This window comes from Melospiza georgiana, chromosome 10 (genome assembly GCF_028018845.1).
Source record: "Melospiza georgiana isolate bMelGeo1 chromosome 10, bMelGeo1.pri, whole genome shotgun sequence".
Lineage (NCBI taxonomy): Eukaryota > Metazoa > Chordata > Aves > Passeriformes > Passerellidae > Melospiza > Melospiza georgiana.
Genome location: NC_080439.1, coordinates 1,594,322 through 1,617,887, shown reverse-complemented (window position 1 = coordinate 1,617,887; position 23,566 = coordinate 1,594,322). Strand labels below are relative to the sequence as shown.

At 49.5% G+C, this 23,566-nt stretch overlaps 1 protein-coding gene across 1 annotated transcript; it reads left to right on the top strand.

The window, feature by feature from the left end:
• The first annotated feature begins 15,867 nt into the window (after nt 1-15,867).
• On the top strand, nt 15,868-23,493 carry LOC131087344 (ovocalyxin-32-like). The gene is made up of 6 exons (XM_058030935.1): nt 15,868-16,074; nt 20,285-20,347; nt 21,118-21,292; nt 21,912-22,048; nt 22,663-22,725; nt 22,927-23,493. Exons 1-6 carry the CDS (start codon nt 15,868-15,870, stop codon nt 23,083-23,085), a joined length of 804 nt encoding a protein of 267 aa, XP_057886918.1. The 3' UTR covers nt 23,086-23,493.
• Nucleotides 23,494-23,566: the final 73 nt, after the last annotated feature.

Sequence of the window (23,566 nt, the reverse complement as noted above, 5' to 3'; positions counted from 1 at the left end):
TAAATTAATCATGTTCAACTGCTCCAAACTCCTTTAGATTCCTTGAAATCTGAGTATCTCAGTTTAGCACAGTGGCTGTGAAAAACATGGTCTGAAATTACAAGGCTACCTTGGAAAAGCAGTTGTGCAACAAATTTGAGGGTTTCAGTGACAAACTCGAGGATTTCAGTGACAAACTCAAGGGTTTTTGTAAAAAAATTAGAGAGTTTCAGTGACAAACTCAAGGGTTTCAGGGACAAATTCAAGGGGTTTTGTAAAAACTCGAGGGTTCCAGGGAAAAACTCAAGGATTTCTGTGACACACTCGAAGGTTCCAGTGACAAACTCAAGGGTTTTTGTAAAAAACTCAAGGGTTTCTGTGACAAACTCGAGGATTCCAGTGACAAACTCGAGGGTTTTTGTAAAAACTCGAGGGTTCCAGTGACAAACTCAAGGATTTCTGTGACAAACTCGAGGGTTCTAGTGACAAACTCCAAGGTTTCATTGCCACTTGAGGGAGCTCAAAGATAATTGTCCTTGCAGAGCCACCTGGAGTTTCCTGATTCCAGGGAGACAATTTCTATCCACAGGTCAAACAGATAACTGTGGGGAGCAAAGCTAAATCGAGCCTGGGGTTGTGTTTATCTCGTTGTGTGTAACATCAGGCTCTTTATCAGAGAGTGAGAAACTACAGCCATGCATCCAGAATATTTAACAGGAGCAAAGGACAGTTTTCTATTTGTAAATTCCCAGTATTTGCCTTTCCCCCATCACCTTGCCCTTGGCTGTCTGTGATGTTCCTGTGAGCTCACATGCATTGCAGTGAGTGTTTACATCCCAAATAAATACAGTAGATTGCTCTTAAACTGAGGCTTTAGAATGTTGGTTACAGGTGCAGTTGGTGCCTCCCCATAAATCAGAGCTTTTAAAGTGCCATATGATGCCAAATGCTGTGGTTAGCAGCAGCAGATGGAGGAAATGCTGTGCACAGAACTTTATGGGGGCCATAAAACCCTCGTGGCCTCCCCTCCTTGCCCAGATCAGGTGCAGGGAGCACTCAGGACAGCAAAGACTCCCAGGAAACAAGGAAGAATTTCAGGGTTCAGCTGCTCAGAGCCATTGCTGCCTTTGGGGAGATGCTTCAAACTGCAGTGAAGCAGGAGCTGTGTTCCACATGATTAAACTGACTGCACCATCATTGCCCCATTATCCATTTCCTGAAGGAAAACTCTCATCTTTCCCCCCAAAGGATGAGGGATCTGTCACACACAGGCGTGCAAACAGTTTTTAACCCCTCCATGTGCTGAGGAATGGGTTATTACAAACCTCTGTGTCTCACTCAAACATTACTGGGTGTTTGTGCACCATCCCAAGGCAAGTCTGACTTGTTCAGAGTGCTGGGACAAGGCTGAGGAGGCTTTTCTGCCCTCTCTGAGAGCAAAGATCCTGGCCTGAGGCAGCTCCTGTGGCTGGGAGGGATCCAGTGCCACACAAACAGCTCCTGCCTCTGCTGAGTGCCACGAGCACAGGTGGGGTGGGTTTGTGGCTCCTGGTGTTAATAGTGTTCAATATTGTTCTGGTCCTCCCTGAAATTCACAGCTCCTCCCAAGGGCAGCTGCTGCCAGGCTCCTTCTCCAAAGCCAGCTCAGGTAATGGAGTGGAAAACCCCCCAGAAGAGTGTAGGAGCACCATTAGTGATGTGCAGCTTCTCAGCCAAGGCAGGACTTCCAGGAGATTTTTCTGATGTTCCTGGCCAGGCTGGACAGGGCTTGGAGCAACCTGGTCCAGTGGAAGGTGTGGGATGAGATGATTTTGAGGTCCCTTCCCACCCAGACCAGTCTGGGATTCTGTGATTCTGGGAATTCAGAGGGCTGTGGGGACTGTACCTGAATTTCTGGGTAACACTTGAACTTGGCTCTGTGCACAACTTTCCTCTGCGCCTGTTTTCCTCAGGGTACACAAATTCCTGGTGGACCTTAACAGTGCTAAGTTCTAAAAATCCCCAAGTTATTTGGTGGAAATAGTGAACAACAACAGTTCCCGAGAGCCACTGAGCATTTCCATAGTTCATCTTTGAAAAGATGCCTTCTCAAACATTCCCACTTCTTAAAACTCTCATGTTTCTTCCAGCAGGATGGACATGAAGGGTTTCAGGACATGAAGGGTTCCAGGACATGAAGGGTTCCTTGGCTCAGCCCTGGAATTTCAGGAGGGAGCTCTGATCCTGACTCAGATGCTGCAGGGTGGTGCCACCCAGGCTCAATGCCCTGGGAATGAAGGAAGTTCCCACCCTGGCCAAGGCCTCTGCTCCCCTGCCCTGGCTGAAGGCCAAGGGGAGCTCACTGTCACAGGGCTCCTCATCCTCTGCAGAAGGCAGTGCTGGAATGGGTGCCAGAGGGAGCTGCTCCCTGGCAGTGCCCCCTGGCATCCCTGCAAGCACAGGAGCCCTCCTGTTCCCACAGCCAGAGCTGGGGAACACCCCAAGAACCCCCAAGGATCCAGCTCCTCTCCCAGCTCCTGCAGGCCCCTCTCAGCTCTGCTCTCTCCCTCAGTTCCTTCATTCCCAGGCACATCTCCTGCCAGGCTCCTGCTCTTGTCCTGCCCAAGGCTGAGCATTTCTGCACATCCAGCAGCTCCTCCTCAGGCATTTCCTCTGCCCTGAACTCTGCTGGAGCCTTTCCAAGACCTGCTGAGGTGGGCTGGATTTCTTTCCCTCTCTCTGCTGCAGCCTGGAGAACTTTCCAAGCAAACAACTTTGATTCAGAGGGCCTGTTGTTCCCTGAGCTTGAATTCCTTTGCTGATACACCTGATCCCTCACTTTCAATTCATTCCTCCCCTCAGTGGAATTCCTTCTCAGCAGCTCTCCCAGACCTTGGAGCTGAGGAAATTCAAGTCAATTCCATCCCTGTAGTTGACAGGGCTATGTTAAATATTCTCCTTGGGTTGAGATGGTTTAAAATAAAACCAAAAATGAAAAATCACAATTATTCCAATAATCCTGAGTCATTTTCATATATCCAGCTTTATCTCTGAGTATGAGGCATTGCTTCATAACCCAAGAAAGTGATACTATGGGGGAAAAAATCACAGAAAGCTCTAATTTCGAGGAAAAGAGAAAAGGTGGGAAAGGGGGAGCATAATCATTTCCTTATAGGCAAAGAATTGGAAACAAGCTGGAGAGGGGAGGAAAAAACCATTTCACAAACTGATAATTCAAATTAGAGGACAAGAAATTCTGCCTAAGTATTCCTTAAAGTAAGGGGCTGGAGAGGGAGGTGAAATGCAATTTTCTTTTTCATTTCCTTCAAAGAGTGAATGAGATATTATTCTGCACAGCAAGAAAAAAAAATCCCTTGTGATCTAATTCTGAAAATATATTGTTTCCTTTAGAAGCATCTTGCTCAACACTTGATTTCACAGTTTCACTGACAGATTACAATTCTTTGCATTTTTATATCCCTGACCTCCCCACCTTGTGGTTTCCAAGTGCAAACAATTTCCTCAATATTATTCATGGCCTGGCAGAAGGAAACGAGAGTTCTTCCCCATAACTGACAAGTGAATAAATCCAAGTGCTCCAGGTGAGTAACTGGAATACTCCCCTCACCTTTCCTGGCACCACAGCCAGCTCATCCCACTCAGGAAGTGTGAAGGGAGTTATTCCTAGCCCAGAGTGTCAAGGAAAGGCCATTCCAGCTTCCCTGGCTTGGAAATGTTGTCATTTCTTAGGGAGCTCCAGGACTCACCTTCCTCCCTCAAGGCAGGGAAATGGTGCTGTGCTTTCACCACCTGGGTCTGAGCTGCTCCTGGGCTCCACGTGTCCTAAAGAACAGAATTCCTTGAAAATAACCTGGTTTGAGCAGAAGGAAATGAGTAAAGCAAGTTCTAGATGGTTTTAGTGGAAGTTGTGCTGTGCTGGGAGAACCTTTCCCTCACAGCCTGGTTCATTTCTATATTTACCTTTTCCATTTAGGCAAATCCTGAATTCCACCCAGCCCTTAGCAGCAGCACAAGGAACTGATCCCAGAGATGTGGGGGCCACATGGGATTTCACCTCTCCCTGCTTCCAGTGGGAACAACATTCCCATTGACATTAATATTTCAATGACTGAATTGCACATATAAACCAAATTCTCCTTGCATGGGGGAGGAAATCCCACCGTGCTGACCAGGCCATGGACAGCTCCTGTGGAATCTGCTTTGGTTACACACAGAGGAGCTGAAACCCTTTTGAACAACAAGTTCTTTGTCCTTTTAGAATCATCCCAGAATCCCTAAGGTTGGAAAAGGCCTCCAGGACCATCAGTCCAGCTGTTAACCCAGCACTAAACCACATCCTCAGGATTTTTAAACACTTCAGGCAGGGGTGGGGACTCCACCACTCCCTGCATGGCAACCAGGAGATGAAGTCGGATCAGAAGAAAATGGAGAGAAAATAAATGAAGTTTTCTTTTTCTCTCTTATCTGGAAGGCAAATACAGCTTTTGGGTTGGTTTTTTTTCCCCTGGAAATTTGAGATCCACAACCACAAAGCATTCATAGAAAATCAGCTCCAAGTTCAAATATCTGACATCTGACAACAAGTGCCAAGGGCAAGGCTCTGGAAAGCGATAGGGAATGGAAAATGGGGAGGGGAAACTGAACTCAGGAAAGGGAACAGATAAAAATCCTGCTTTAGAGAGCCAGGCCAAGTAAGGACATCCCATCCTGCAGCTGGAGTGTTTGCTTCCTTGTGTGAGCTTGCTGGCAAAGCCTGAACTCACACTTCTTATGTTGCACCCCAACAATAGGAGCTTTGGGGCAGCCTTGGCTCCAGCAGCCCCAGCTGAACTCCCTGGATCCAAAGGACCTCGTTCCTTGGGGACTGACTGCACCCCTGGGCTCTGCCCAAGCCTGGCACCCACTGGGGGTTTCCTTGGCTCCCCTGAGTTTACATCCCCACCAAACGAGGAGAAACAACTGCTGAGGCTTTTATAGCTGCTTCAAATCTGATTACTGCAGGGAATGAGAGCCAGCAGATGCACTGGAGACAAGGGGGGAGCCCTGCTCTGCTGCTGGGGAGGGGGATGGCAGCACCCCCAAAACTCAGATCACAGCTCTCACAGCCAGGGGTCCAAATCTGCACCCTCAGGAGTCCAAACCCTTCTTTTCCAAAGTCACTTCACCAAAGTCACTCTGCAAATTGCTCATAATTCATCAGCTTTGTATAATTTTTTTGTCTAGAATTCACATGTTAAGTTTTCCTTTTAAGGCTGCCTGTTCCTTCCCTGCTGAGCATTCCTGCCTCCAGCCCGAGCTGTCCCAACATCATTTCAGCTTCTACTCCTCACATTCCCAGCCCATTTTCCTGCACTTTCTGCTCACCAAGCACAACTGGAGCTTTTCATAAGCCTCTTACAGTGACACCTGAAAGAGCAGTGCTGCTGTCAGCACATTCCCAGCCTTCCTTCCCTGGGAACATTTCCCAGAGCCAGCCTCACACCCTGTGTGCCCCAGAGGAGAAGTGATTTCCCTACCAGGCTGGAGGACTGGGATTCTCAGGGAGTTGCACCCAGCAGAAAATGCCTGGGAGTGGCTGTGGGTGGTGTCCAGCAGCTCCTCCCCTGTGGCCCAGCAACCTTCCCCAAACACGGAGTGCTTCCAGGAAATGGGAAACAAACACAAATCCCTCGGGATTGGGAAGAGGGCCTGCATGAGTCACTGCCCTCCACAGCCTTCTTCAAGGAAATGAGGAAAAATAAATGAGTTCCACACAGCACAACTGGCTCCCTGGGGCCTTGGCTGGGGGTCTGTCCTGCAGCCACAGCATCCCAGTCCCCATGGATGCAGTGCCTGGCCCAGTCCCACTTTGGGGCTGGAGGAAAAGCACCAGCAATCAGCTCTGCTGACACAGCAGCCTGTGGTGGATCTGCCAGGAAACCTTTGTGCTGCTGCTGCTCTCCTGGTTGCTTTGTGCACTCTGCAAACAGATTTGGCAAGCAGGCATTGTTACCCTGGGATCCTCCTGCAGGGTTTATTCGGGGTGTTTAATACCTGCCACAGCCATCCTGCATTTCTCTGAGCTGGCACAAAATGCTGGCCTTCAAGTGACAATTTATTGTTGGTTCTGTTGGCTCAGGATAAGCCTCAAAGCCAATAATGGGTATTAAAGTGCCACTCCCAAAGTGTCCCACTCCCAAAGTGTCCCACTCCCAAAGTGTTCCACTCCCAAAGTGTTCCACTCCCAAAGTGTCCCACTCCCAAAGTGTTCCACTCCCAAAGTGTCCCACTCCCAAAGTGTCCCCTTCCCAAAGTGTCCCACTCCCAAAGTGTCCCATTCCCAAAGTGTCCCACTCCCAAAGTGTCCCACTCCCAAAGTGTTCCACTCCCAAAGTGTCCCACTCCCAAAGTGTCCCCTTCCCAAAGTGTCCCCTTCCCAAAGTGTCCCACTCCCAAAGTGTCCCACTCCCAAAGTGTCCCACTCCCAAAGTGTCCCACTCCCAAAGTGTCCCACTCCCAAAGTGTCCCCTTCCCAAAGTGTCCCATTCCCAAAGTGTCCCCCCCCAGGGCTTGGGGATGCTCCTGTGGTTGTTCCCTTCACCTCTCAGCTAAGGGATAAGCAAGAAAAACCAGATGAAATGTCTGCAATTCCTGTTCAGATCAACAGCTGGGAAGGTGCTTTAGCCCCCAGTCACTGCTGGCTCCATAGCCAGGCTCTCTTTGGGTGGGAATCATGGAGTGGTTTGGGATGGAAGGGCCTTAAAGCTCCTCCAGCCCCACCCTGCCATGGGCAGGGACACCTCCCACTGTCCCAGGGTCCAGCCTGGCCTTGGGCACTGCCAGGGACCCAGGGGCAGCCCCAGCTGCTCTGGGAATCCCAGCCCAGCCCCACCCTCAGAGGGAGGAATCCCTTCCCAGGATCCCATCTATTTCTCTCCTCCTTAGTTTAAAGCCATTCCCCCTTGTCCTGGCACTCCAGGTCCCTGTCCAAGGTCCCTCTCCAGCTCTTTCAGGCTCCCTTTAGGTCCTGGAATCCCCAATTAAATCCCCAATTAAATCTCCCCAGATCTTTCTCTTCTCCAAGCTGGACACCCCCAACCTTCAGGCAATAGTCTGAGAAAAATCTCCTGCAGCCAACTGCAGAAAAATGCACAACTATCCAACAGCTTCTCAAATTCTGCATTTTTAGTTAATTAAATAAATTGATCAGGGAAACCCAAATTGCTTTATGAGCAAGACTGACCTGAACCAGACTCTCCTAAACTCCTGCCCCTTCCTTGCTTTGGAAAGGAAACACAGCAAATGGAAAGATGGAAACACAGCAAAAATAAAAGAAGGAAGAATTGATTTGGTTTGATTTTGGTATTGATCTTCCACCCCCTGACATTTATTTTAACACACAACCTATTTCTGTTACCTCCTCCAGCTCACTGAAACCTTCTCAGACTGCAGTGATGGCACCTCCTGAGCCAGGCTTCTCTTGCTCTGTGTCAGAATTGTTTTCTGTTCCACTCACAATGAGCAATGAGATCATTCCTGCCAAAAATCTGGGTGAGTTCAGCACAGGTGCTGTGACTCTTCCCCTGGGACTGCCGGGCATTTCCTCTCCAGCCATGTGAAATATTAACATCCCTCCCCTCCCTTTGAAGAGTCTGGCTAAGAAATGGCAAATCAAAGCTGAATCACATTTAGGTATAAATGAAGTACCTCTGAAACCCTGCCATCACTACAAATATGGAAAGCTGATCATTAGAGTTAAGAAGGCTGGAAAAACAATTCATTAACAATAAATCTCTGACCTTTGGAGCTGTTAGAGTCAGTGTAAGTCCCCCAGCAGCACCTTGTGAATGCAGCAGGAAAGGATCCTGAGGCTCCCTGTGCCTCCCAACGGTGCCCCTGCAATCCAGGAGTTTTCCATGGTCACCAATCCCCTGGGGCAGAGGCTCTGGAGCAGAGGATCCACCAGGGCAGGGAGAAGGGCTCTGTGCTGATGGAGCACTTCCCATCATTGTGCTGGAAATACCCTCAGCACTCACTCCCCTCCATTGTTCTCCTCTGGAACCGAGGGCAGCCAGGATGAGGGAAAGAAGGAAACCAAAATGTCAACACAGGTTGGAGCTTTCTGCAGGGAAACTCTGCAAAGGCTTGCACAGAAAAAAGGGAAAGTTCTCCCTTTTTCCTCTATGTAAGAATTTCCCCTAAACTTTCTCTATTTGTTTGGACAATTAAACACTCAATTAAAAATCCTTTCAGAGGGAAATGTGGATGATATCAGAGATTCAGCCACAAAATCACATCAATCATGGGCTACACCTCTCTCATTAAATACATATGTATATAGATTTGTAATTTATATAGATGTGGCACTGTGGTGTTTGTCAACACATCACCAATTTGAAGAGATCTATATTTAATAAAAAATTATAGCACCAGGCTCTTAACTGGCAGCAAATTATTTCATCTGGGATAATTTCATCAATTTCATCCATACAAATAGTTCAGCACACTCTGTAACACCAATACCTGGAAGAATAAAATTCTACAAGTCTGAAGGCATTTTTTCCTTTGGAAAAAAAATTAACAAACCCATCGTGGACATGGTTTTATAACCCAAATCCCTCCCTGGGAGGGTGGGGAGGGGCTGGGCTGGGATTCCCAGAGCAGCTGGGGCTGCCCCTGGATCCCTGGCAGTGCCAAGGCCAGGCTGGAGCACCTGGGACAGTGGGAGGTGTCCCTGCCATGGCAGGGGCTGGGAATGAGAGATTTAAGGCCCCTTCCAACCCATCCAGTCTGGAGTTCCATAATTCTGTGAACATTTGATGGTACCAAAGGCCCATTTTCCAAGCCAGAACCACGTTTTAGATATTAAATAGACATTGAGACATGAACTGTTCCCAATTTCATTTGCTGTCTCTCCTGAAAACTCTCACTTTACAGGAAAACCAGCAAACCTGAGAGTGCCCCTGGCTGCATTTCTGGTGCATCCCTCAGTGGAGCAGAGGGCATGGTGAGCACAGCCCTGTCACTCCTCTCTGGGATGGTGGGGTGGGGGAGCTCTGCCAGACCACCCCAACTGCCTCCCTTTCTTTCCCAGGGATCAAAGGGGAAGAGCTTTCTCCTTGGAGTGCCTCCAAGGGGGATGGAGCTGCTGGGTCCCTCTGCTGCTCTCCACAAGCTGCTCCTGGAGCCTGGCATGTCTGGAAGGCCCTTGGGCAGCTGCTGGATGGATCAAACCACGCTGAGCTCACAGCCCTCACCCTTCCCTTGGAGCTTGTACAGGATCAACACTGGCCAGGCACTCCACACTCATGAAAAGCACCACACTGCCCACACTGAGCTTTGGAAAAGCTGAGATTTCACCAGATTTTTACATCCAAATGTTCAGCTGGGCTCCCCCATCCTCCTGCTGGTTAAGGCTGTGGAGAAATAAACACAGTGGTGCTGATACATTTCTTGAGGAAACAAGGCCGTGTTTGTCCAAACACCGTGACTAATCCAGGGAAAAAGATCCTTTTCTCAGAAGTTCTGGGAACACACAGTGATGCAGAACAGAACAAAGGAGGAGTTATTGCTAATCACAACCAAGAAAACGAGATTATTGTGAGATAATTTACTGACCAATGTGAGATGAGAGAAACCAAACCATGCATCAATATGGAAATGAGATTTTATATACATTAATTGCTTAAAGAACTGGACACTGCTGCTCTGTTTTAATTCCATGTCCATCTAATACTCAGACTAAAATGCAATCCTGGTTGATTTTTAAGTCCCAGGAGTGGTGCCTCCAATAACCAAATAAGAACTTTGCAATACAGACAAATCACAATGTGGATTTTGATTTGTTCTGTGAAATAATTGTAGGGGTTTCTGAAGACCAACCTGCCTTTTCTGCTGTCAGGGTGCTCAGTCTGCTTCCATCACCTGGTTACTGGAAATCCTGCAGAAGAGTAAAATTAAAAACCTGCAAACTGTCACCACACACTTTATAGGGTGAGCTGAAAATTGGGTAATAGAATCCCAGAATCATTAAGGCTGGAAAAGATCTCCAACATCATCAAGTTCAATGAATAATTCCATGAGAAATTTATGCATCTACTGACATAAATACAGGCTTAAGTGTTTAACTTTGAGCAAACCTTTAAAAAGCCTAAATACAAAATTTGTATGTGAAGATAAAACACCTCATTTAAGTTAATTAATCTCCCTGCAACACAAATTCTTGTTATAGCAGAATTAACAATAAATGTTTTCCACTCTAAATAACATCCCCAGCTTCTCAAGGAAAGTCTCAATGAGGAATTTTTTGTGTTGTATTTTGTCTAAGAGATGTTAACAATTATGAAATCAATAATGTTGGGATCACCTTTGGGGTGTGCCCAGAGCAGTGACAGTGCAGGGCTGTCCCCACAGGGGTTTCTGTCCCTTCTGGGTTTTGATGAAAGGAACCTGGGAGCTCAGCATCTCCAGCTCCTGGAAAGGGGCACAGAGAGGGGACCATGAGCAGGACATGGAATATTCCTTGCTCTGAGGGGCCACTGTCACCTTGCAGAGAGGGGTGGCTGCTGAGACAGTGCTGGGGAATTTTGGTGAGAATCCCTCTGCTGTCCTCACCTTGTTCCAAACATCCCTGAGGCATCACCCCCTTGTTGTGCAAATATTTAATGCCTTCTCCAAACATTGTGCAACCAAACACCTCCAAGTTATTGTGCTGTTGCAACCCTTTCACAGGGGTGTGCACTGAATCTTTACAGAATCAGTGCCACAAAGTCAGCATTACAAGGGGAATTTTATTGCTATCAGGTAAGTAAATGTTAGCCTCAAACAAATTAAAGTTTTGTGGGGTGAGGGGTTGTGCCTCCACATCCATCATCTGCCAGGAATTCCACCTGGGCAGTGCTGTAGAGGCTTCACTGCAGATTCCCATCTTTTAGGGATCTGCCCAAACATCTCTGGAGAGGCAGAAGTGCTGCAAGAGCTGTCCACCAACCAAACATCCCAGCTGAGCTCCCCTGTGACAGCCAGCAAGCACTCCAAAAAGCAAATATTCCCCTCAGCAGCTCAGCTCCAAAGGGCTGCTTTAATTATGTTTGTTTTTAAACAGGCCTGAGCATGATCCCACACGCTTTTGTTACAGTTTCACAAGGCAACACGGTGATTTCAGGTCATTAATAGGGATTATTTACTGCCCATGTTTATTCCTGGCTCTGGGTGATGGCAGCTCACTGGACATGGAAGGGATTTGTTTGTCTGGAAAGGTTTCTCTGTTCCAGAACAGCTCCAGGACTCAGAGGCAATTATCCCAGAGAGGTTTGCCAATGTTCTGTGTCTCTCCAACACGGTGATCATCTGCAATGATTGACTCCCTGTTTATAATCCATGTCCTCTCACTTTCCTGGGTAAAGTCATGGCAGATTCATTCCAATTTCCTTGCAAAACAACTTTTGGGGAAGTGCAGTAAAAGAGGATCCTGTAAATGCTGACGTGCTTGGAGTTTCTGTGCTTCTCTGTTTCACTGGGTTCACCAGGGGATTTTTCTGTGTGGGAATGTCTGACACTGCAGAAGTATTGGTTTGAGGCAGTAAAAACCCCAAACTGAATGAAATGGGGCACTAAAGGTGACTTCACACCATGAACCTTCAGGCTGGAGGGGCCCCCAACAACAGCAGCAGAAGTGCTGATGGATAATTCACTGGAAAAGTGGGAACAGCAGCTAAGAGAGCTCAGAAACTTCCTGGTGCCATTTCAAATGTGCAGGACCTTGGCACACATCTTAAACCCAACATAAAAACACACAAAATAATGCAAACAGCATCAATGAGCTTGGTTTTGACCAGAAGGCCTTACCAGACCTTCCTGGCTGACTTAAATATTGTCCCTTAAAAGTCAAGTGCTGGGGTCACCTAATTATGGCCTTCCAGTAGCTGAAAGGAGCTACAGGAAAGATGGACAATTTGCAAGGGCCTGGAGTGACAGAACTGCTGACACAAAATACAAATATTTCTTTTAAAAAAATCCTATTTGTGATTTTAAAATAATCAGAAGCCTTCAAACCCAAATTTTTCTGGAAAAAATGAGCCTCACTAAATCAATACCCATATTTTATTCCTATAGGTAAGGTCAGTCCAGCAATGCATTAGAAGGTGACCAATTCATGGTTTAGCCAGCAAAATATTTGGAGAGTCATTAAAAACAAATTCTTGGGATAAATTATTGAGACTAAATCCCAAATCAGTTAAAATCAAGTAACAGAACTTGTTCATAACTACAACAAGATGGTGAAGTTAAAACTGGAAAAGTTGCACAACCAAATAAAGTGAGTTTTGTCCAAATTCCCTGTATTAAATTACAGACAGCTGGTAATGATTGTGAGCCAGTGAGGTCTGGTGTATACAGGGGATATAGAAATCGCCTCCAAATATGAAACTAATTAGGGATAACTGGCACTAAACAAGCACTTGATGTATGAAAAAGGAAAATGCAAACCTCAGAATGCTTTTCAGAGCCCCTGCCTGCACCAAGCCTTGCTTCCAGTTCCACAGGGTCCAAGTCAGCTGTGGCAGAAGTGTGATGCAAACCTTGGGAGCTTCCCAGAATGTCCTGGCTCCTACAGGGGGTGGAGAAGGGGACAGGGAGAGAGCTCTGTGAGATGGAGCTGGCACCAGCTCTGCCCTCCTTGGGCTGCAGCAAATGATGTGGGATGAGAGGGGAAAATACTGCCAAGGACAAAGCCCCTGCACCACATTCTAATTAAGCACAATACACACAATCATGGAATCATGGAATGGTGTGGGTTGGAAGGACCTTAAAGCCCATCCAGCCCCACCCCTGCCATGGCAGGGACACCTCCCAGTGTCCCAGGTGCTCCCAGCCCCAGTGTCCAGCCTGGCCTTGGGCACTGCCAGGGTTCCTGCCCAGGGGCAGCTGGACCTGGGCACCCTGTGCCAGGGCCTGCCCACCTTGCCAGCCAGGAATTCCTTGCCAGTCTCCCACCCATCCCTGCCCTCTGGCAGTGGGAGCCATTCCCTGTGTCCTGTCCCTCCATCCCTTGGAAACAGTCCCACTCCATCCTTCTTGTAGCCCCTTCAGATGAGGCCTCAGTGAGGTCACCCCAAGGCTTCTCCAGGCTCAGCAATCCCAACTCTGCAGCCTTTCCTCCCAGCAGAGCTGCTCCACGCCTCTGATCATCCTCGGGACTCACTCCAGCAGTGGATGCATCCCCCCAGGGCAGGTAATTCACCTCAGCTCCTCTGGGTCAGCTCTGACACACGGCACAGCTTCATTTCACCAAAGAGCCTGAAGCAACCTGGGCTCTTGCAGGATGCACTTCCAGCTTTTGAGGGTCCAAAACCTTCAGAACTCAAAGGAAATACATTTCCTAAATGTTGTGGAAGCACAAAATCTTGTGCTTGTACACATTTACAAACATGCCCCAGCCTTGACCTGGACCTGTTCAGCACATGAACTTTTGTTTTTCCCAAGTCAAACTGTTTTGTAAATTCAGATGAAGGGCAGATTACGGCAGCGTGATCTCTGCGGCAGGGTAGGAAACTGCGCGGGGATTGTCCCTGCTGTGTCACAGGGCTCAGTGTCCTTGTCACCCTGGGTTACTCACAGTCCCCGGGCTGCCCTCGGGAGGAAGGGAACTGCCCTGTCACTGGGACAGCAGGAAAAGGAGGAGAGGGCGAGGGGGAAGGAAGCACATCCAGAGTCAGGGATGGGGGCCCAGGGCTCGGCTCTGAGCCTGGCAGGCTCCTTGTGACAAACCTTAGAGGCTTTTGCCTCTGTTTATCAAACTCCCCCAGCAGGGAAGGCACCGAGGCTGTGAGTGTGGAACCCCCACGCTGGGTGGGTTTCTCTCCTTGCCTGGGCAGCGGGAGCAGGAGCAGCCGCTCCCACCGCACCGCACCCTGCCGACATCCTGCACCAAAGGTTCCTCACGGGCCAGCCCCGCTCGCCTTCCCCTGATCGGCGCTTCCTGCGCTCCCACGGCGTTCTCGGCGCTCGTCCCACACCCAGCGCGCTGCAGGAAGGGCAGGAAGGGGACAGCGGGACACGAATGGCACTGCCCGACCCCTCCCAGTGCCAGGAGGGCAGGCAGCCCCGGGATTCCGGCCTGAACGGGGCATCAGCGCTGCCACCTCTGCGGGGATAAACGAGAAAATGTCGGTTTCTTCCAGAAAAATATTGGAGACAAACATGGCATGTGTCCCAATAAGGAAAAAATCATCCTTCAGCTAGCCTTGGCACCAAGCAGGGACACCTTCCACTAGTCCAGGTTGTTCCAAGCCCCCTCCAGCCTGGCATGAAAAGATACAAACCGTTAATTACAAAATCTGTTTCAGCAGGGAAATTCATAATAAACAAATTCAGGAAGGTTAGCTGGGTGGTATAAAAAGCTGTAATAAAGAATGATACTATACCTTTACTGTAATAACTCTTGCCCTCACTTAGGAAAGCCTCAGAAACACTAAACTTCCAGTTCTGTGAAAAAGCATTCCAGTAATAAAAAGAGACTTTAAGCTCCACAGGAGACAGTTTGAGTACTTAAGCAGAGTTTTGATTTAGTTTTGATTTACTTCTCTGAGGTCCCAACCCTGAAACCTGCCCCAATACTCATGCAGAGCACAAAAATAGATTCCCAGCTGCACATACAAACCCCCGTCTGCTGGGATGGTAATAGAGCAGGTCATTAAAAATCAGCTTTTTTAACACAGGAAGTGCTGCAGCCTTTTACATTTTACCACATTCAGTCTCTCCAAAGGAGATGCTTCCAGGAGGAGCAAGGCAACAAGCCCACTTGTATCCAAAACATCATTTTAAGGGAATCTGGCTGCTCTCTCTGTTGATTTTCTTCACGTTACCAAGACATGACTGTACTGGTTCCAAAAACTTCACTAAGTGAGATTTATCCTAGAGATGAATGCTTCTTGTGCATTGTATTTGGAATATTTCAGCTGTGTCCCAGGCAAAGCATGCCATGGTCTGAGTAAGGCTCTGGACTTTTGGGAGGTGTTGAGTTGTGGTAACGCTGAGAAGGAGCTAAGTGTGTTTTTGCAACCATTACCTGTGTGTGCTCTGATCTGTGTCAGCATTGCACATCTGGCTCGAGCTGCAGGCTCCCTTCAGACAAATCCTGTGACTGTCAGTGCCCCTGGCTCCCCTCAGAACCCCTGGTCCTGCTCCAGTTCCAGTATTTTTCAGGTCCCCCTGGCTCCCAGCCCTCCTTGAGTACCCCCTGTCCCCCTCACCTCCTCTCAGACACCCTGATCCCCCCTGAGTCCTCTTGGCTTCCATTAGGGCCCCTCAAATCCCTCCGACCTCCCCTGATACCTCTCAAGCTCCTCTGGCTCCCCTCAATGCCCTTTGGCTCCCCTTAAAACCCCTGGTCCCCCTGGCTGCCCTCCAAGTCCTCAGTCCCCCTCAAATCCCGCTGGTTCCTCTCAGAACCCCTGGTCCCCATCAAGTGCCCCAGGCTCCCCTCAGTACTGACACCCCTTAAATTCCTCTAACTCCCCTCAGAAGTCTCAGACCCCCTCAAACCTCCCAGGCTCCCCTCAGTACTGACACCCCTCAAATTCAGGCGGCTCCCCTCAGAAACCTCAGACGCCCTCAAATTCCCCGGCTTCCCTCGGAAGTCTCAGACTCCCTCAAACCCCCCGGCTCCCCTCAATACCCCGGTCCCTCTCAAGTCCCCCCAGCATCCTCCTGGTTCCCAGAAGGTCCCGGTTCCCCCCAGCCCGCGGGGCTCCGGGGTGGGAGGGCTGAGGGAAGGGGAGTCGCCGCCGGGCCGGGCCCTCCGGCGGGCGCTGGCAGCGGGCGGAGGGCGGGCGGGAGCAGCGGGCCGGGCCCCGCTATTTGTACGGGAGCGGGGCCGAGCCCGCCCCAGTGCCCGCCGCTGCCCGCACCATGCCGGGGCTCCGCGCCTCACCGCCCGCCTTGCTGCTGCTCCTGGCGCTCGCCTTGCCCCGGGGCAGCCTCGCCGTGCAGCAGCTGGAGCCCGGCAGCCGCTCGGCCGCGGCGGCGGCGCGGGTGGCCCTGCAGTACCGCAACTTCCAGGCGGGATCCCTCGGCGGGCTCCGGGCGCTCGGGCAGGTCCGCAAGGCTACGCTGAAGGTAAGCGGGGAGCCGGCGGGGTGTAAAGGGGCGCTGGGGAAGTGCAATTAACAGTGTGTAATTAATTATTACATTAGTACTGGTATATGTAACTGAGATTAGCGCGTTCCCACGCAGGGCACCGGGCGCCTTCCCGCGTCCCTCAGGAGCCGCTGCCCCATCCTCGGGCACAGCCGGGTCCCCGCGGGGACCGCTGTCCATCTCCCCTTCCTCAGGGACCGCTGTCCCTCCTCCCCTTCCTCAGGGACCGCTGTCCATCTCCTCTTCCTCAGGGACCGCTGTCCATCTCCCCTTCCTCAGGGACCGCTGTCCATCTCCCCTTCCTCAGGGACCGCTGTCCATCTCCCCTTCCTCAGGAACACCCGGGTCCCCGCGGGGACCGCTGTCCCACCTCCCCTTCCTCAGGGACCGCTGGCTATCCTCAGGGACCGCTGTCCCTCCTCCCCTCCCCCAGGGACCGCTGTCCCTCCTCCCCTTCCTCAGGGACCGCTGTCCCACCTCCCCTTCCTCAGGGACACCCGACTCTCCTCAGGGACCGCTGTCCCACAGCCTCATCCCTCAGGGGCCCCTGGCTCTCCTCAGGAGCTGCTGTCCTGTCCCTCCCTCATACCACGAGCTTCGTCTAAAGGCGGTGCAGTTCCCACCAGAAAATAAACCTTAATATTCCAAAAATCACCTGGAATTGAGGTGGCAGAATGGGACAGGAGTCCCAGAGAGGAGCAGCTACGGGGACAGAGCCTTCCCGTCATGGGGAGCTTACCGGGGATGCTCGAGGTGGTACTGGGGTGCAGCCCTTCTCCTCCTCCAGGTCTGGGGGTTTTTTACAGCTTATTCACTTTCTGAAAGTACAGGATCAGGCAAAAACTTCTGGGGAATGTTTGTCCTGGGATGTAGATCCTGGAAGGAATGCATCCCCTTCCTGGAGAGCCGAGGGATGGGATTTAAATCCAGCCCTGTGCTCCTGCTGCTGGGCAGCTCCTGAGAGCAAGGGCTGCTTGTTCTGGGTTCCCAGAACAACAAATTCTGCATCCTAGGGCAGCTCCTGAGAGCAAGGGCTGCTTGTTCTGGGTTCCCAGAACAACAAATTCTGCATCCTAGGGCAGCTCCTGAGAGCAAGGGGTGCTTGTTCTGGGTTCCCAGTGTCAGGTGCCAAAGGCAGCACTGGATTCCACTGGATCCTTTCCAGGATCTGGAGATCTTCCACCACTTGTCCTGTGCAGCTCCTAAAACTGAGTAAGAAGGTGTAGTGTTAAATCTCCCCTTTCCAAAAAGATGTTCCAAACCAATCAGGAATATCTGGGATGCATTAATTAATGCAGCCCTTGTGTTATTAGAGATTATTGGGTGCTGAGCATGGAGGTGCTCCTGGGATACTGAAGTTTTCCTGTGAAATTGCTACAAACACCTATGACAGGGATTCTCTGTTATTTTATACTCTCCAAAAGTATCCATGCTCCTTCTGTATTTCCTGGGCACTTTGCATATGTCTACATGTGAACATTTCCTTACATAAATACCTGTGCCTGGCTGAAGAATAAGTGAATATTTGTGGGGAGGGAAAGGGGTTTTTCCCCCTCCATCAGCCACCTGCCTCCTCATACAGGAAGGAAAATAACTGCCTCATTATAGAGAAGTGAAATTGCTCCTTATTTCCTCGGGGCTGGCTGCAGTAGGAGCTCCCTGGAACCACTCTCTGCAGTTTATTTCCTCCCCCTTTTTTTTTTTGCATACTCTGTGAAAACAAGAGGAGAAATGCCTGAAAAGTGGGCACTTCCTTCTTTCCTGTCCTCCCCTGGAAAAAAATGAAAAGCATTTCCTGCGAGGAATTGGCTGTATTACATAAAGGCAAGGGACAAAAATATTGGGATTTGGGTATTTTTTAGGTTTGTCTGGTATTTAATTGTTTTTGAAAGTGGGCTAATTTCCTATTGGTTACTCTATTACTGGATGTCATAAAATCAGGATAATTTTTAGTGGAATTTAATAATGAGCACAGTAATTTAATACAAACTTTATTAGCCCACGAGCTGGTGAAACTGGTAATTGGAAACAGGACTGGGAACTCTCTTAGATGGGAATGATCTTTCAAGTTCAGGTAAAATGAGACTTTGTTTCCTGGCAACAAAATGCAAAACCTGGAATAATCCTTACCTTGCTGCTGGATGCAGATGGTTTTTGTTGTCCCTTCTTTTCTCTTGAGTGAGGATCTTCTAGGAAACAGCAGCTCCTGGAGTTGTTGTCCTGCACTTTAAAATGGACTTTTGATAATGAAGCATTAGTTTGTGCCAGATAAAATCTCAGAATTTAAAGGGAAGCTTTGGGGAGCAGTGCCCTGTCCCAGTCTGCCCTGGAAATCCTAATTCAGGAGTAGGGAGGTGAAGAGGAAAGGGAAAGGTGGCCTCATGCAACATTTGCTTAAATTGGGCTAGAAAATCCAGTGTTCAAATACCCAGGTGGACATTTCACAGCCTCAGCTGGACACAACAGCAGCACCACAGCTCTGCTCCCTGATACCAGCAATCAGTTAGAAATGTTCTGTCACCACAGCTCTGCTCCCTGATACCAGCAATCAATTAGAAATGTTCTATCAATGTGCAGCAGCCAGAGCCCCACGGTGGGTGGCAAAGGCAGAATCCAAGCAGGGGCAGCTCTGACTCCTTCTCCCAGCCCAGTGATCCAGGCAAAAACTGATCCCAGGGGAAAATCCTGCTGGGGAAACAGAGCGGGACAGATGGAAGGGGAAACCGATTGGAAACTGATTGGAAACCGATTGGAAACTGACTGGAAACTGATTGGAAACCAACTGGAAACCGATTGGAAACCGATTCCTCAGGGACCTGCAGTGAAGCTGCTCTGAAATTGCTGTTTTGGCCTTCCCAGGACTAAAAATCTGTCAGTTTTGAAAGTCGCAGTAATTTGGAGCCCAGAAGTAAAAGAATCCCGTGACCCAGATATTGAGTGGAAAAATGAATTACTCACTTGTTTTCTTCCCTTTTTGGACACTTTTATCTTTGGCTGCTTCCCTGGGGGTTGCCAGACATCCCTGAGCTCTGCTCAGCCCACACTCTGGGATTGGGCAACAGCATTTGGGATGAGAGCGGGGAAAATAGTGGAAATAAAAGTTTCCCTTCAGGCCTACAAACACTTTTTTAGAATTATTTTGTGCCAAATGGAGCTTCTCCCTTCTCCCTGGTGAGCTCAGGAAGCCTCAGGTGTTCACACCAGATTAAATATTTGTTTTAGCTGTGTGGCATCATTTGCAAGCTGTCTAGGCAGCAGTAGTAGGATGGTAGTAGCTACTAGCAGTGCTGTGGGGAGTTGCTGCAAATCAGGAGGGAATCTCTGCTTCAAAACCCCCAGAAACACAGAATTCTGCACTCTTTAAAAAGTCCTGCTGAGTATTGCAGCTTCTCTCTCCTGCAGGACTGATGGTACACAGGAGCAATCCTGGGTCACTGTAAAAATCCCCAAATTTAATCAGGTTAGGGGTGTTATAAACCATGGCAATAACATCTCTTAGTTGGCTTTACAGCAGTTGGAATCTTAGACTTCAATGTGGTTATTGCACGAGGTGAGACCCTTCCCAACCTAATTCCACTGCAATCCCTCTTTCTGTGGTGATCCTGCATTGCAGAAAGTCACTGTCACTACCATGCCCATGTCCCACTGTCACTTGGAGCACAATGTTTGAGGCAATACACAAAAAGGGCAAAGGGGAGAAGGAGGATGCAGAGAAGAAAGAAATTATCAGAAAGTCTGAGCTCATCCTCTCTGTTTCCTGCACCTCCTTCATGGTGAGATTTGGCTCCACACTGGACTTGCCTCATCCTAAAGCTGCAGGAGGGGATTTTAAATAAAAACAGAGTGGCTGAAGCAATTGTTTACCTGCATTTCCCAGCTCTGCAGGTGCCACAGGCAGGTGTGAGCTGAGGATCTGCTGTGGGTATGAAACCCCACTCACCTTGTACCATTAGACATTTCCTGGGAAAAGTGTGCTGGGAACAGGAAGGCTCAGGGTTAGATAAATAACACACAGAGGTTTGCTTTGGGACCTGCAAACAGCCAGAATTGCACTTAAACACCAAGAAGGGCTAAAACTCAGTGATGCTGCACTCAAACCCAGGGAATCCAGAAGGACCCTCCCTCCTCAGAGCTCCTTGCAGCACACAAGGCTTTAATCCCACTGCTGGCTCCATCTTCTCTCTTCCAGAACATCCCAGAGTCTGGCCACAAGTATTACCTGCAGTTCAGCACTGAGGACTACAGGACTGGGGTGAGTTCCTGCTCCTCCTCCTCCTCACCCTGGCCATCACATCCACTGCAGCAGCTCCCAAACAGGGACATGTGTGTCCCAAATGGATCTGCCACCATGGAAGGACCTTGCTGTTCCTCCCTGCCTGGCTTTGCTCCAGGGCTCACCTGAGTGATCCCCAGGCCTCAGTCCCAAAGGGAATTCTTGCTCAAGTCATGGAGGCCACCAAAGGCCTGAGTGGAACTGTGCAGTGGCCCAAGCTGGGTGACAGTGTGACAGTGTGGGCCCTGTTCCCCCCCTCAGGTCCCCGTTTTCCTGCTGTCCACACCCCAGAATGGGAATCAGGAGTTGGCAGCTCCATGGTGTTTCCAATTCCACCCCTCCATTCCCTCTGCCCCAGCTGTCAGCAGCGTTTTACTGCCCTCTTCCTTCACACACACTTTGTGGAACTCAAATGATTTTCAGAACTTACCGTGAAGCCTTAGATTATTTTTGTTTCAAGGCTGGCACAATGAAAGTCCCTGCTATCAATTAATGTTGTTTTTTGAGCTCTCACAAACATATTTCCAAGATGACTTAGAGCATTGTCGTGCCCTGAAAGCAGGACAAGCATTAATTAAAACCTTCTGTTAAATCCCTTTAGCCTTGTGGTTTTAACCTCGTTCCTGGAAAAAAGACAAATAAAATCCTCCTTGACACTTTCCTAATCCCTGAACAGCTCCATACAAAGAGTGAGTTGCTGGTAGATAAAGTCTTGATTAAAATAACAGTTTTAAACTCTCCCTTGACAGGAAGATGCTGGGAACTGCCTGGCCACAGTGCTCTTTCCAAAGAAAAAGTCTCGTCCTGTTGTCAGCATCAAGTGCTCCCACACCAAAGACCAGAAGGAAATCCAGGAGGAGGACAACAAATTTTACCAAAGGATCAGGCACCAAAGCAAGCCAATAACTGCAAACAACATTCCAGGTATATTCCTCCAAATATTCACCTGTATTTCACTTTATCTCAAAGGGCATGAAGGACACCAGCATTTGAAAAAGAGACACGTTACTGACAGCAGCACTGTCAGAGCACTCCCACCTCCCCAGGGATTCTGGGGAGAACAGAGCCCCTCTGGATTTACCACTGGCACTCAGCCCCATCCTGTGAGGGTGGTTTGGGTTTAAAAGCAGCTCCACACCATTTCTGAGTCCAGTCAATGCAGATTGTCCTCCAGGAATAACAAGTGCCCAAACCCACACACCTCCCCAGCCGTGGCTGGAAACTCACTGAGGATGACCAACACCATTTTTCCATCCTGGAAAAATCCCATCTTTTCTCCCAGCTGGGTAAGGACTCAGATTACTGTGGATTTTTGGGTTTCTCACCTCTTCATGGGGATCCCTCTCTTGGCAGTGTCAGCTGTGCCACTCTTTACACTCCCCTGGGTGTGCAGGTTCAGCATCATCCCCCTCCCTGTGACACAGCAGAGGGAGGAGCCCCGTGCAGGAACGGTGCTGTGCCAGGCAAAACTGCTCTGAGGTTCATCATTCTGCTGCTGCCCAGCCAGAATTAATATTATTTTCTCTTTCTCCTTGCCTTGCAGACAGCTATGGCAACATTGAGCCTGCCCTGGAGCCACTGTGGGCTCTGGCTGTAGCTGGCAGCAGCTCCATCATGTGGGAAAAGTCCACGGAGACCTTGGGATACTTCCTGGCCCAAGTGAAGTCCGTGAGGCAGTGGGTGAGTGGGGCAGGAGGGACAGGGGCAGCACAGAGCCCCTCTGAGGGGATTGCCCAGCTCCAGGGCCTGCTCCTCACCAGCAGCTCCTCCTCTGCACGAGCACTTCCCCAGGTTTTGCTGGGAAGATTGTCCTGACTGGATCTGCAGTTCCTGAGCCCCTGGGCAGAGGCCCCTGCTCACGCCTGACACCAGCCCAGCTGGGCAGCAGCTCCAAGGCTGCAGCACATCCAGCAGCACTCCCAGAGCCCTCAGCCAGCTGGGATCCACGGGCAGCCTCCAGCTTTGGCTCCTCAGCCATTCAGCATCTCTCTGAAGGAGAGGTTCATGCAAGTCTCAGATGTAACTGAGGGTTAAATTCAATTAATTAGCACCTGGTTTCAGTGCAGACAGGCTGCAGGGCCACACAGCTCTTGGTGTCCTCAAACATTCCATGCAGGAAGGGCTCCCAATTCCATCTTTCCACAATCAAAACCCATCTCACTGCAGCCAGCAACCACAGCCACAGGGCCCTGCTCATCTCCTTCCCTGAGCTCCAATAAATCACAGCAGACATTCAATTGTAACAATATAAACCTGTGTTCTGATAATTCTTCCCTTTTTTTACACCTGCCCAGATGAGGAAAGATGATTTTGTTGAGTTTGACTACACGGTGCTCCTGCATGAAATGCCAACCCAGGTAAGGAAGTGCCATGAACAAGCCCTCGTGCAGCAGGGGCTGGGCTGCAGCAGGGTGATCAGAGCTGTGTGAATGCAGCAGGGTGATCAGAGCTGTGTTGGATTCAGCAGGGTGATCAGAGCTGTGTTGGATTCAGCAGGGTGATCAGAGCTGTGTGAATGCAGCAGGGTGATCAGAGCTGTGTTTCATTCCCTTCCCCAGGAAATCATCTCCTGCCACATGCGCCTGACGTGGCTGCCCGGGCAGCCCCTGAAGGTGAAACATTTCTGTGCTCCCGAGGGCCACGGGGCAGAGCAGGGATCCGGGGCAGAGTCGGGATCAGCTGCTGGGCCTTCAGCTGAGAAGGGAGCCAGCTTTTGAGTGAAATCCTCCTTTTGTGGAGATGGATCCTCAGCAAATCCTTGTGCTACAGACCCGGAGCTGGGATCGTCCTTCCATGCAAGTCAGTGATTGGGAGTGGTTTCACTGATTGTTCTGTGCCAAAATCAATTCCTGTCACTTCTTCAACAGCGAGATTCAAGTTCTGCAGCTCTGCCTGAACCCTCTGCTACTCCATATATACACAGATGAACATACAGCAGTTGATTTGATGTCACTCATTAACTGTTACTTAAGAGTTTGTAAACAAAATTAATATATTTGGATAAAAATCATGAGCAAAGCGTTAATCTGTCACTAAGAGAGATTTGCCTGCTAATTTTTTGCCATGTTTTGGGCTAGAATCATGCTGATTTTTAATTCACATCTCCAATAAACCAAATGCCATCACTCAGGGTTGAGGCTGGGTTTTCTTTCTGCTGCTGTTGGAGCCCAAATTTCCACCTTCTCTGTCACCTTGAAT